This window comes from Eschrichtius robustus, chromosome 15 (assembly GCF_028021215.1).
Source record: "Eschrichtius robustus isolate mEscRob2 chromosome 15, mEscRob2.pri, whole genome shotgun sequence".
Lineage (NCBI taxonomy): Eukaryota > Metazoa > Chordata > Mammalia > Artiodactyla > Eschrichtiidae > Eschrichtius > Eschrichtius robustus.
Window position 1 is genome coordinate 93,339,582 of NC_090838.1, and position 13,888 is coordinate 93,353,469.

Consider the following 13,888-nt stretch of genomic DNA (forward strand, 5'->3'; position numbering starts at 1 on the left):
GGACAGGGGTTCGAGCCCTGGTCCGGGAAGATCCCACATGCCGCGGAGCACCTAAGCCCGTGCGCCACAACTACTGAGCCTGCGCTCTAGAGCCCGCGAGCCACAACTACTGAAGCCTGTGTGCCTAGAGCCCGTGCTCTGCAACAAGAGAAGCCACCGCCATGAGAAGCCCGCTCGCCGCAACTAGAGAAAGCCCGCTCGCAGCAACAAAGACCCAACACAGCCAAAATCAATAAATCAATAAATAAAATAATAAATTAAAAATAAAAATTCCACATTCTTTATTAAAAAAAAAAAAGAATTGCCTTTTCCTCTTAGAGGACCACTCTGTATGCCCCTTATCTGCCCCACCTTCAAGACACAGGACAGTGACCCTCGGGCTAGGGGGGCAGGGGGCGCGAGGGGTGTACGCACGACGGCCTCGCTACTTCTCCCCGGAGCACAGCACCCACGGCGGCCTTTCCCATCACAGCCACAGCGGAGGTCTGACCGCGGAGGGACGCTTGCAAGGCTGGCTACCGACACCTCAGATTACCTGAAGAGTTCTTTAGCCTCCAGGAACTGAAGCTGCGCAAACTGTATGAAGCCCGCCTGCTGCAGAATCCGCCGGTACATGACCTGCAGGGAAAGACACGTTTCATCGCTCTGACCTGCCCTGGAACCGCGACAGGAGGAGGAACCAGGCTAACTGTTAACTGTTACATGGAAACCTGAAGTTACAAGGTAAGGAGAAAACGAGGCTTATACGAAATGATTTTCAACGTATACACGTCTACATGTCAATCAGCCCCTCATTCCTGAGACCAAGTGGTTCTCTGTCTAAGCATAGTTCTTTCTTCTCCGTGGATTTCCCATCCATCCCGACCCGTGTTCCTCCTCCCACACTCCCTGGCTTTCTCGATTGCTTCCACCTCTGGTGCTCGGACGGATGTGAACGTCGCCGGCGTCCCTGGGAGCCCGGAAGCTGCCCATCCTTCTTCACTCTCGTGGAACTGACTCTTCACACCAGCACTTCTGAGCACGCCCCCAGAGCACAAGGCCCATCCCATTTAACGATAAACAGATAAATACGCAGGCTTTCCTGCCGAAGCTTGGGAGACTGCGTTCTGTCCCCTCCCCGCACCGGTGACACACAGCCCCATCCACACCGCAGCCCGAGGATTCCTGCAATAAAAGTGCCGTTGATCCATGTCTAATCCAGTCCTACCCAAATTTCCCGGACCACAGAGCCCATTGTTCTGGTAACTTCCAGAAATAGCAACGCACTTAAGGAAGATGCCCTGGGGTGTCTGTATTTCCACCCCGTCCCCGTCGCTATCCAGCCGGTCAGCTCCAAGCTTTGTCCACCTTTGTCTGAAAGGCCTTGTGGACCCGTCTCTGCTCTGTCCTCACTGGCTCCATCACCTCAGCCCGGGCCCTCACCACCTCACAACTAAAGACTCTAACTGTGCTTAAGACCCCAGGACTTCAATTCCTCCCCTTTCCATCCATCCCGCCGTTTGATACGCCATAAATTCCTTGAAGGCATGTACATGATTCATCTCAGCATCCCCGCACCCTGGCAGAGTACCTGCCGTTTAAGTAATCACCTATTGACCTGATCAGTTTTTATGAAACTCCACTTTGTCACTCGCTGAGCCCATTTTACAGATAGGAACATCCTGTTCAGAGATGCTAAGTTTTTAGCCCAGAGTTACTAACGTGTAAGTGGTTGAGCCAGGGTTGAAACCCGGACCTTCCTGCTTCTAGAGCCCAGTTCTTCCCGCTCACTGGCTCGCCCAGGTACACAGCAGGCGGCTAACACTGTTAACCCCTGCAGAAACGAGGGAGGTGGAGACACCTAAAGGCTGTTCCTTCCGATCAGCTTTCAGAGGGGCTTGTTCTCCAAAGCACAGCGGCATCTCCTCCCGCCCCTGCAGAGCAATTCCTGCAGAGACGGCAGGAAAGGCAGCTGCTTTTTCATGACTCTCTTCCCCGATACCAGCTACGTCTGACGGGGAAAACTGGCCTCTGTATGCCGCCAGCAATGAGTAGACAGGAGCGAGGCCAGGTTCTGTTGTGAGGGAATACCAGTTCCGTCTCTGAAAGGAGAAGCAACAAAGGCCAACCACTTAGCAAGAAGGATAGAAAGGACCCGTCAGCTGCGGCAGAAGAATTCTCATTCACACCCAGGCTTGCTGATGAGAAATCCGCTGAATGACAAATTTTTCCTCGTGGCTGCAGGATTCAAATGTCACCCACTCTTCCCCTTCCTAAAGGGAAGCAAAAACTACTTTTGCTAACACTCCTGACTTCCAAGAGTGTGGGGGTCGCTCTCTATAGTCTAGTCCGGGGATTCTACGTAGACTTGGAAGAAGCCCAGAGAGATTCCTTCATCCTGGATGCTGAAGCCGTGCCGCTGCGGCGAGAACACCACTGAATCAGAACCTGTACCCAGCGCCGCCAACTCCTGGGTCTCTGAAAGGGACGGCCTCCTTCCCAGAGCGTCCCGTGACTGACACCTCCTCCTGGTCCTGCTCAGGTGATGCTGAACTACAAGACCTGGGGCCAGGGAGGCCGGCAGGAGGAGGAGGAGAGGGGTGAGCACGTGGGGGTGTGTGGGGAAGAGAACCAGAAAGTCTGTCGAGACCCCTAACATCAGAGCTAACTCACGACGGGATCAGCTGTCCTTTTCACTTACGAGTTTGTCGTCAGTGTAAGGTGGCTGCCGAAACTCTCAGGTGAAGAGGGAAAACGAACAAAACAGACCTCTACGTAGCGCCACTCCGCACCTGCTCCGTGCAAGGCTGTGGGCCTGATGCCAGCCAGGTGTAAAGGGCGCCTGCATTCTGGAAGCGAGGTGAGGCTGAAGTCACACCGACGTTCCTAGTGTTTTATTTCTGGATTGACATTTCTACTGTCTGTGATTCGGGGAACTGGAAAGTTGGTGAAACAGAAGATTCTATTCTAGAGATTTCTGAACCTGCTTTCAAGGTTGTACTAAGTTAAATATCACACAAGAGCTTCTGGAGAGAACAGTTTTTCTGGCACCAGATTCAAAGTGTACCTCATCTTCTGGCCCCTCCTTAATATGCACTGCCGAGGTGAAATACAAACTTCTCAACTCCCGCAAATTATTCCCCTTTGAAAAGGAAGGACAGGCTGACACCTGCTACGACATGATGACCCTGGAGGACATCACGCTGAGTGACATAAGCCAGACACAAAAAGACAAATAGTGTACAATTCCACTCATGCGAGGTCCCCAGAAGAGTCAGATCCACAGAGAGTAGGAGGGTGGGTGCCAGGGGTAGGGTGAAGGGGAACGGGGAGTCACTGTTTAATGGGGACAGAGTTTCAGTTTTGCAAGATGAGAAGGGTTTTGGAGATGGATGGTGGGGATGGCTGCACAACAATATGAATGTACTTAATGCCACTCAACTGTAGACTGAAACATGGTTAAGATGGTAAATTTTATGTTAAGTGTATTTTATCACGAGTTTAAAAAACAAAACAAAACAATTGAGATAGAAAATCACAAGCTCACTGACACCATTTATAACAACAAGGCCTGCCCACAAACCCACAGTACGAGCCACTGGGACAAGCCACCACTAGTTACAGGACCTGGGTGGGGTCAGAAACTGTGGGAGAGACTGGGAAGAAGAGAAAGAGGCCGTGGGTCCCCAGGTCCCCCCCAGGAGACACTGGGCAGCTTGGGGGCCCCTCGAGACACAGTGGGGAGTGAAAAGGACTGCCCAGGCCCCATCTGCTGGGAAGGGCCAGCACTGAGATACCGGACTCTAAAGACAAAGAAAAGATCCTTGGATTCAAGCAAAAGACTAAGTCGCCACACGGGACAGAAATTCAGGTTGTCAACAGATTTTCAACTGCAGATGCTTTATGCCAAAAGAAAATGATGGGGGGCTTCCCTGGTGGCGCAGTGGTTAAGAATCTGCCTGCCAACGCAGGGGACACGGGTTCAAGTCCTGGTCTGGGAAGATCCCACATGCCGCGGAGCAACTAAGCCCGTGCGCCACAACTACTGAGCCTGCGCTCTAGAGCCCGCAAGTCACAACTACTGAGCCCACATGCCGCAACTACTGAAGCCCGCGTGCCTAGAGCCCGTGCTCCGCAACAAGAGAAGCCACTGCAATGAGAAGCCTGTGCACCGCAACGAAGAGTAGCCCCCACTCGCTGCAACTAGAGAAAGCCTGCATGCAGCAACAAAGACCCAGGGCAGCCAAAATAAATAAATAAAATAAATAAATTTATTAAAGAAGAAAGAAAGATAATGGTGGAACTTATTTAAGTTTCTCATTGAAAGATGACAGGAGTCCAAGATTTTCTATCCAGCCCAACTGTCCTTCAAGGCTGTACAAAGGCTTCAGAGGAGCCGTAATCAACATGCAAACACACGGGAAGTATGTCCCCAGGTGCCCGTCCTGACTGAAGCCTGGGCTGCTTCAGAAACCAGCGACTGCAGCGCTGTCAACAGGAGAGGTGCCGGTGAGCATTCAACGCGCGTGCGCCTGGAGAAGCAGGACTGATAGGTACAAGGGGGACGGCACAGTGTGGGCGTCCATGCGCTCTGAGTCGGGGAGACAGCAGAACCCCCAAGGTTAGGGGAGGATGGGGAGATCGCACGGAAAGCACACTATGCTTGCCGGCTGCCTGCCAGGTATTAACTGGGATAGAGGGGTGTTACATCAGCGCAGATGCTGGGGGAAAGATGAGGAAGAGGCTACTAGCCAATTCCAAATACGGCTCGAAGTGGGGAAACAACAGACAATAGGAGCTCCACCTCCACCCCCTGCAAAAAAAAAAAAAAACCCAGAAAACCAAAGGGCTTTTACAAAGCTAATACTGTTAGGGTAACCATGAGAACAAAACACCGACCCTCACACCAAAGGCAGACAGACAGATGGCGAGGAGGAAAGAGTCAGGGAGGGCAAAGACATTGGATGAAGGGGGAGAGAATATAGACTTCTTTGAATATACTGTGTCTTGTTGATTTGACTTCTGAATTATGTACCTATTTAACATATTTATAAAATGAAATTAGATTTTAAAAAGCAATCCCTATAAAACAAATTCAAATGAAAACAAAAGTCATATGTTGGTGGCAGAACCACTCAGAGAAGAACTGGCCCACGTGACTCTGAAACAGAGAAATCTCACCATACAGCCCTAGCGGGTTTTCCCCCAAGGATAAAAAGGACGTAAGACACAAACATTCACAGGATGACTGGGGAAATGTGGGCAGATGGGACACCCCAATCTAGGAAGGAATTAGTGTTGATTTTGGAGACTTATGTGATGGTTACATTTCAAAGGGGGCTTTCTTGTCTTTGGAACATACATAGTGAAATCTTTTTTAGATGAACTAGAAAAAAAAAACAGGTATCAGAGCTCAAACTTAAACATGATACCATCCACACTACATGATACAAACCAAGCAAACCTTTTGTTTGACCCAAACCTGTGTCTGTAAATGTGTCCTTACTGCCTCTTTCTGTATGGCATCCCAAACCTTAATATGGTTTAAGCTCAGCTTCCTTAAAGATCTAAGCTCTCTCGCCCTTTGGATGTACGGAAGGGATATTCCTTTAATCCAAGTTCCACAGTTAAACTTCTTGATAAATCCCTCCCTGGTTCAGAACTCAGTGAAGCAAAACTGATGCTCACTTTAATGGAGAGAAAGGTGACCTGTGAAAAGCCAGTCCCCTGAACTTCTGGTCCCTTTCTCTCTCCCTTTCTGGTTTTTCTGAGCCCAGGGTCTAGCATTTGGTCGCAAGCCTCCTGAAGTTAAAATAAGTAATGTACTTAATCATTGTAAGAGTCGCATGCAACCCTTGAAAATGCATACACATGCATGAAAAATGACCTCTGAACGTTTTTGTCAATATTGTCTTCTTTTCCTCTCATGCTTCTATTTTAAACAAAACCCTCCTGCTCCCGGATTCAGAGCCCAGCTGTCTGAAGACCAGTTCAAAGCTCTGAATCGCCCATCCAGCGTCCTTCGTGGTCCAGCCCCCGGCACAAGCAGAGTGCGAGGGAAAAAAGAGGGAGGCGTCTGCCCAGGACCTCGGGGAGGGATGAGCAGAAGCTGAGAAGAAAAGGGCCCTGGGTTACAGGTTAACACGTGTAATTGTGCGAGCACAGAGCAAGCAGTCAGGGATGGGGGGGGATTCAGAGAGAAGGGCATATTTGAGCAAGGTATCGAAACCTGTACTTGGTGGAGTTTAGACGTTCACTCCACTGATAGAAAATAGCACAAATAACAAGTAAAGGAAACAGGGAGGGCGGGGAGGTGGGTGAAAGCACGGGGCGCTGATGGGGCCAGCAAGGCTGGCCTGGCTTTACCCAGGGATGCCCAAAGGCCAGCCATCTCTGCAGTGGGTCTTTGGATGGTGGCACTGGCTATTCTTGACTTGTTTTCAGGATTAGAAGTGTTTTAGGATGGCTCCCGGAGTTGCCTGCACAGTGCAGGGCTCAGGCGGTGGGCAGCTCAGGCCCGGGTCACGGGGGAAAGGAGGCAGCGGGGGGCCGGGGAAGTGGGCAGGGCCTGGCCGTGAAGGCCACCTGCTGCAGACTTGACTGTGGGCAGGGAGGCGCCCGCGGAAGGATCTCCAGCTAAGGGCTTGGTGGACACATCAGAGAGCACCTTCCTCAGGGCCGTGGAGGACGGACTGCAGACACGCAGGCAAGGGGGCTGTGAAAATAATTCAGGCACAACGGGAGAAGGGTCCCCGGCAGCCACACAGGCATGAGAACGAGAGCCAAGTTCAAGGCCACTGGGGGTGCACGTCTGGGGCGCATACAACAGGGGGAAGGCGGGGAGCGTGCTGGGTGGACAAACCCCAACTGGGAAGTCAGACAGCAGAGCGAGACAAGCACTAACGCCATCCACTATCCACTGCGCAGCTGCTTTCAGGAAAACGGGGGGAGAAAAGCAAAAATCCAAGAACACGGGCAGCCTCTCTAAGAAAATGGGACACACTTGAGGTGTGCCCATGGGTGTGTGCAAGGAGGGGGCACCCGACACGTGCCCGTCCAGACGCCCATGAGCTCCCGGGGCCCGCTCTCGGGACGGAGAGGAGCTGAGAGCAGCAGAGCAGAGGCCAAGGCCACCTCAGCACCCGCCCCCCCACGTGGATGCACAAGGAAAACGCGGCAGAAACAGGCGCTCTCAGCCCAGAAACATGCCCTGAACTGACGGGTTTCTTCCTTGCGCTTTTGCTGCCCCCTGCTGAATGCTCACAGATCATCTCACTAAAAAATGAGGAATACGGTGGGCGAGGGAAGGACTGGGAGTGGGGGCTTAGCAGATACAAAATATTCTCCGTAGGACGGATGAACAACGAGGTCCTACCGCAGAGCACAGGGAACTACAGTCAACAGCCTGGGATAAACCATAATGGAGAAGAATGTGAGAAAGAATATATATGTATAACTGAGTCACTCTGCTGTACGGCAGAGATTAACACAACGTTGTAAATCAACTATACTTTAATAAAATTTTTTTTAAAAATGAGGAGTAAAGATGGAAAGTTTATCAATATTTATCCGGTGACCATAAATGACACGTCCTGACTTCCACCTTCGGAATCTACCCTCTGCAGCATAAAGCCACGGAGGCCAGAAAGCACAGCTACATCCCACAAACCACAGCGTCCTGAAAACCTGGCCAACAGAAACAAGAAGGGGATCGCTATGAACTCACTAGAACTTTTAATGATGGACTTAGGTGTTCACATGAAGCGTGCACACACCAATATTACGCTTTATTATTCTCAAATACATAGAGTTACCCGAACTCACCTTGCAACTGATCAGGGAGCAATTTTTAGGAAACCTGATTTCATCAGACATGAGAATAATTTGTGTTTGTTTCATCAATTGTATTGATCATACCAAAGATATTAAAGTTAGCGTTTCTTAAATGCACTAAAAGTCTTCTCCTAAGGAAATGAATTAGATGGATTCCGAGAACATTAAATGTACGGTTCACAAAGCTTTTTCTGTAGATAACATAAACCTAAACTCTACAAACTCAACCCCATCCCAACAAATATAAATTCTGAACTGGGAGACAAATTAACCTGAGCTTCCTCTTTTCGTCTGTAACAACTGTGCCCTGAGTCTCCTCTGGAAGAAGGACGCTGATTAGAAATACAACTTGGTGTATTAGGCACGGGAATTATGTCAGAGGCTCAGATCCCGACTTGGCCTCTGCCGGCAGCGTGACTTCATCCAGCTGTTGGTCAGGCTGCTCTGCAACCTGCTTCCTTATCTGTGCAACGTGGAGACGCAGAGAAACTTGAATGACAGACAGGGAGCGGTCTGCGGGGGCCTGGCGCACTTAGATCCTAACGTTTTCTAAGCCGGCAGCCTGGGGGCCCGCTGATTACAAACCTGAAATTTTTCCTTTGGAATGTTCCTCCGGGCGCCTTTTGCTAGAATCAGAGCCTCCTCCACTCTCCGGCTTGCTAGAAGATCCTGTATTTGTTTTTCCAGAGGTAACGGAACCAAGACGTAAACTCCTTTACTCGTGGCGACGATCACTCTTCCTGGGAAGAAGTGGAACACGGTTGGAAAGGGGAAGAACACAGTGCTGGCAAGAAAACACACTGCCTCGCCCAAAGCGGGGCACGGGCAGATGTCTGACCCACGTCATCACGGTGCCCCAACCCCGAGTTCCCACAGCAACCAGAAACGAACGCTTCTCTTTCCTTCTTCCCACCATCAGAAAAGCGTGAACTCTTAACACTACATTTCCGAAGTATGGGATGTTAAAATGTTTGGCCTTTTTTTATTCTGAAGTGCTGACAAATTTAAAACCAGTTGAACAAATCCATAATGAGGCTATAGAGCTCAGTCCTGGAAAATAAGCAGTAAGAATTATGCTATCCCTCGTATAAAACTTTTGAAAAATTCTTTTCTCTCCAGGGTAGTCAGTTTACAGGAAACTAAGATTACAACGCAACATTCTGAACCATAAGATAACATTTCACACTCGCCCGTCATCCAGAATCACCCGATCTCGGCGTTACCTTCTCCCTTCCCCCACTGCCCCATGGCACCATGATGCCTGGCACGGTCCACTGGGGAGTCGGACCTGCCACCCAAGACAGGTCCTCCTGCCAAGCTTTGAGAGCGATTTCTGCTCTCTCTGGAGACACGCCTTAAGCTAAACTATCACCTGTTCCCAGGAAGCAGTGGAGCGACCTTGTCTGTCTGTCTGAAGGTCGTTCAGGGTCAGCCGAGCCTTTTCTTCTCCCTCTGCTCCTCCCTCCTTGGGAATCACCGTGTCCATCCCAGTCCCACGGCCTGGTCTCTCCCCGCCTGGATCTCCCCTTCCTGGCCTCCCTGCCCGGCTCTCTGTCTGCGTCATCTGTCCTGCATGTCAACCTACGTCACCGTCCTCACACTCAGATGAGGTTCTGCCCTGCTCTGCACTGGTGTCCCTCCTTCTGGGAAGTCTCCCCATGTTCCCGCCGGGGGTGGGTTATGTCGCCAGCCTCTGCGTGCCCGCAACCGATCCCCTGTGCCCACCTCCGCCCCTCAGTGCGCACAGCACGTAACACTGGCATGAATAAGCTCTCCCAGCACGCGTGTCAGGGCCCCAGTCAAGCACTAACACGCTTCACGTGGGACCTCGAGACTCAGCAGGTCTGCGTCCCCAGCATCTAACACAGGAAGGGCAATGTCTGGGGAGCCCCAATCCCGACACGGCAAGGGCAATGCACAGATCTAGATTAGCTCCTGGTTTGAAGAGAATATCATCAAGGGCATTCTTAGGAAGCCGGGGAAATCTGACCACAGGCAGGGGCTGAGAGCACATTTCTGGGGTGTGAAAAGGGCTTTGTGGTCAGGCGGGAAAACGCCTGCTGAAGGATTCCGGATTAAGTGCCATGGTCTCCTCCACTTACTTCCAAACTGCTCAGCAGAATGTGAACCAGTACGAAATCTAGGTGAATGGGGGGCAGGGATTCACTTTGTTTTTCTTTCAACTTTTCAGTACGTTGGAAGATACTCATAAAAAAATTTAGGAAAAGTAAAATAAATCCCTCCCTCCCTGGCTGCCCTGGTCCGCTGCGGCCTCACCCAGGCCAGCCCTCCTCATACAACAGGCACCACAGTCCCGGTGAATCACTTGCGTGGCCTGGAGCCCAGAGTTCCCTCTTGTGCAGATTTGCACGTGCCTTTCTCTCTGCCTGAAGGTTCTTTCACACCACGTCTACTTGGCAGATTCCTACTCATCCTTAAAGGTTTGGCTCAAATAATACCTCCTACAGGAAGCCCTCCCTGATACTTCTAGGAAATACTTCCTCCTCTGCTCTCCCAATTGGCCTTATTTTGTTGCTATCAAGTTCTCAAACTGCTGTGGCTATTTGTTTCACTATCTCCCTTTAACCTCGGTGCCCCTGAAGCACAGAGACTGTATTACCATTGCCTGTGGATCTTCCATGCTCAGCAAGAGGCCAAGTTCCCAATGGACCCTTAATAGCATTTAGTGAAGAAATACAAGCATAAAAGATTGACAGCTAAATGTTGTTAAGATTCCGTGGAAACCAGTACCTTCAAAATCCTGGAGGATGTGACCTTCCTTAAAGGGCAGGGTCTGCTTTTGCTGCTGGTCCAGCATGCTGTGAACGGTGATGAACTCGCTGTCGAGGGCAATGACGTATGGGAAGCAGACGGCCGCTCCAACCACGTTCTCCGACCAGCGCACGGGCGCGCGCTGAGATATCCCGGCCACCGTGGCAAACATGCCTGGGAAAACAGGAAGGGTCAGGGGGGCTTCAAAGAGCTGGGCTTTGCTTGTTTGTTTTCTGTAGATGTGTCTGAACGCAGAATACCTGCCCCTTCATTACATTTCGAGCTGGGAAAGATAATATAACAGTGGCGTGTGCAAAGGACCCTCCACGATTATTCTCGTGAAGAGAACCGCTTTCCTCAGGATGTCTACATCAGTATTTCCTTCCAATTAAACATGACGTTAAAAACGTGTACATGTACCCACATGAAGGTATGTACAGCTCATGTCCTCACATGTGGGGAAAAGTGACTTTCACACAATTTAAGAAGCTTCACAAGCTTGCTTCCATATCCGGTCCTCCAACAGGTTTGCATTTCTAAGTGCCAGCTCTTCCCTATACATCCACTCAACACTGAACGCATTCATTCAGATACTTATTGAGCACCTACTGTGTGCCGGGCACTCTACAAGGCTTCCTATCCAGAACTGTCTCTGTTCAGAGTTCAAGTCTAATTCTGGATACACGTTCTCTCTGATGCAGGGATACAACCAATCTTGCAACTGAAAACAGAGAGCTGTTAAGTGTTTGTCAATGATAACTTCCATAGTCAACCACGGTTCATCTATTTTGTATATAAAGCACTAAATGACATTTCCAAATGAGCTGGATAGAGTCCATAGATACTGGGGTTTATGAAAATTCACATTCACCCAGTGAAGTCAATCCATTTTAAGTCAGTTTTCAAAGAGCTTGACATAAAACACCTTTAAAAACATGGTATGTAAATCAACTATACTTCAATAAAAACAAAAAACAGCATGCTATTGCCTGCAAATGATTAGATATTCCTACAGTAGAAAAACGGTTTCTATTACACAACAGAGAAGTGGGGAGAGGGAGAGAGACAGAGAAATACAAACAGTACTTTAAAACAATGGAAAGTATCTCAAATGTATGATAGGAGCAAAATCCCTAAGCCTATGAAATCACTGACCCTCCTAAATTTTCCATGGTTACAAAGAGTGAAATGTATTGCACTTAATCAAGTACAAACATAGCTCTTTTCCTCTAAAGTAGGCTGTTCTTGAAAATGGGTATCAGGGGCTTCCCTGGTGGCGCAGTGGTTAAGAATCCGCCTGCCAATGCAGTGGGCACGGGTTCGAGCCCTGGTCCAGGAAGATCCCACATGCCGCGGAGCAACTAAGCCCATGCGCCACAACTACTGAGCCTGCACTCTAGAGCCCGCGAGCCACAACTACTGAGCCCGCGTGCTACAGATACTGAAGCCCGCGCACCTAGAGCCCGTGCTCTGCAACAAGAGAAGCCACTGCAATGAGAAGCCCGCGCACCACCATGAAGAGTAGCCCCCGCTCACCGCAACTAGAGAAAGACCATGTGCAGCAACGAAAACCCAATGCAGCCAAAAAAATAAAATAAAATAAATAAATTTATAAAAAGAGAAAATGGGTATCAGGTGGGATCACACATGCGTGTCCACGCTGTGCTCTTGCCTGACACAATCTGGGGCACCTCCTGCAGGGGCCACTTGTACGTACAACACTTGTTTGGTTCTGCTTCACACTTAAAATATTGGCTCTAGTCACGTAAGTAGCACCAACCAAAACCCTGTCAAGATGACAGAGAAGTGAGCCTTAGAGAGAGAGTGAGAGAGTGTGTGTGTGTGTGTGTGTGTGTGTGTGTGTGTGTGTGAGACAGTGCATCTCCTACTAAGGAAACACATTCCTTCCCCTTCAGTATTTCCCTTCCACCCTTAAAAGTCTCTTAAAATCATTCCGAAAAAGACTAACTCAAGAGAAAAACAAAGGATATGCATCAGTAATTCACAGAAAACAAAACGCAAATAGCTAATAAATTCCTGAAGAGGTTCCCATATTCCTTAGTAACCAGGGGAACAGAAATTCACAAAAAAAAAAAAAAAAAAGTAAAAAACCAACTTATACCCATCAGATTGGCCAAAGGTTACAGACTAACAGCACCAAGTGTTGGTTTGGTATGAGGAACACTTTTGGAGAATAATTCTTTATCAAAACTGAATATACACTGACATGTTAATCTGGTGATTCTACTTTTAAATCGATGGCCAACTGACAAGCACAACGGTCACAGGGGTGTTTTTAAGAATAGTGTAAAATTGAGAATAATGCACCGAAAGAGTACGTGAGTTCGGGTGAACCCACCACGAACAGAAAAGAAAGCTCATCTATTAGATGAGAACAAACAAGAAGAGCTGTAAGTCAGCACGCTGAGCGTCAGCTTAAAGCGACAGCAGACCTGAGCCGCGCCCAGGAGCTCCCCGGCGGTGAAGGGGTTCAGGGAGATGCATTGGTAACCACCTCCCAGATAAAAAGCAGACACAGGAGGACGACAGGAGGCCCGTGGGGCCCCCGCAGCAAGAAGCACGAGGGTCCCCGGGATGCAGGGAAGTGGGCACGTGGCCCCGGAAGAGAGCAAACCCTGCCTGGGATGCTGAGGGTCAGAAAGTCAAGTTCAAGTTCGGGGCAGACCAGGAAACGCTGATCAGGAAAGTCAGGCTGAACTTGTTACAGGGTCACAGGGGCCTGAGGAAGGCTGGCCTGGCAGGAGCCTGGAAGGAGGGACAGACCCAAACTTGGGGGAGGCTAGGCGGCCGCCAGCCACCAGGAAGGAGGCCTGAGTCAGGCCAGCCGGGGGCTCTGACCGAGGAGGGGTAACTTCCGGGGCGAATCAGGGAACTGGGCACCTGACTTAGAGGGAGCGAGAGTCAAGGCCACTGTGCGCCATCAGAATCAGCACCAACATGATCGGGCGAGTCTGAGGCCAAGCCGGGGTCAGGATACAGGGCTGGCAGGGCGTGGACCTCTGGGAGGGGCGCCTGGAGCGCCAGTGCATCCTCAGGGGTGAGGGTACCCTTCCTGCAGCAGGAGAGCCAGGCGAGGCCAGGCCATGGGCAGAGGAGGTTCCCCTGAGGCTGGCGAGGGCTCCTCCTTACTTCTTCCCAGAGCAGACCAGGAGGCAAGGAGCTCGGTGGAAATGTGGAAAACGCCGGAAAGCTCAGCGCCAGCGGGTAAGAGGGGCCGACAGGGCAGTGGGTTCTGCACCAGGGGTGGAGAGGGCACAAGAGTGAACGCACGACTTTGGCATCT

At 50.3% G+C, this 13,888-nt stretch overlaps 1 protein-coding gene across 1 annotated transcript in view; it reads right to left on the bottom strand.

Annotated features, from left to right (window-relative positions):
- Positions 1-13,888, bottom strand: part of TGFBRAP1 (transforming growth factor beta receptor associated protein 1) — a 48,058-nt gene that overhangs the window by 14,308 nt on the left and 19,862 nt on the right. Inside the window, exons 3-5 of the mRNA XM_068565120.1 lie at positions 10,564-10,758; positions 8,398-8,552; positions 536-618 (exon numbers count right to left, since the gene is read on the bottom strand). Coding sequence (XP_068421221.1) covers positions 536-618; positions 8,398-8,552; positions 10,564-10,758 — 433 coding nt within the window. The remainder of the gene's footprint in view (positions 1-535; positions 619-8,397; positions 8,553-10,563; positions 10,759-13,888) is intronic.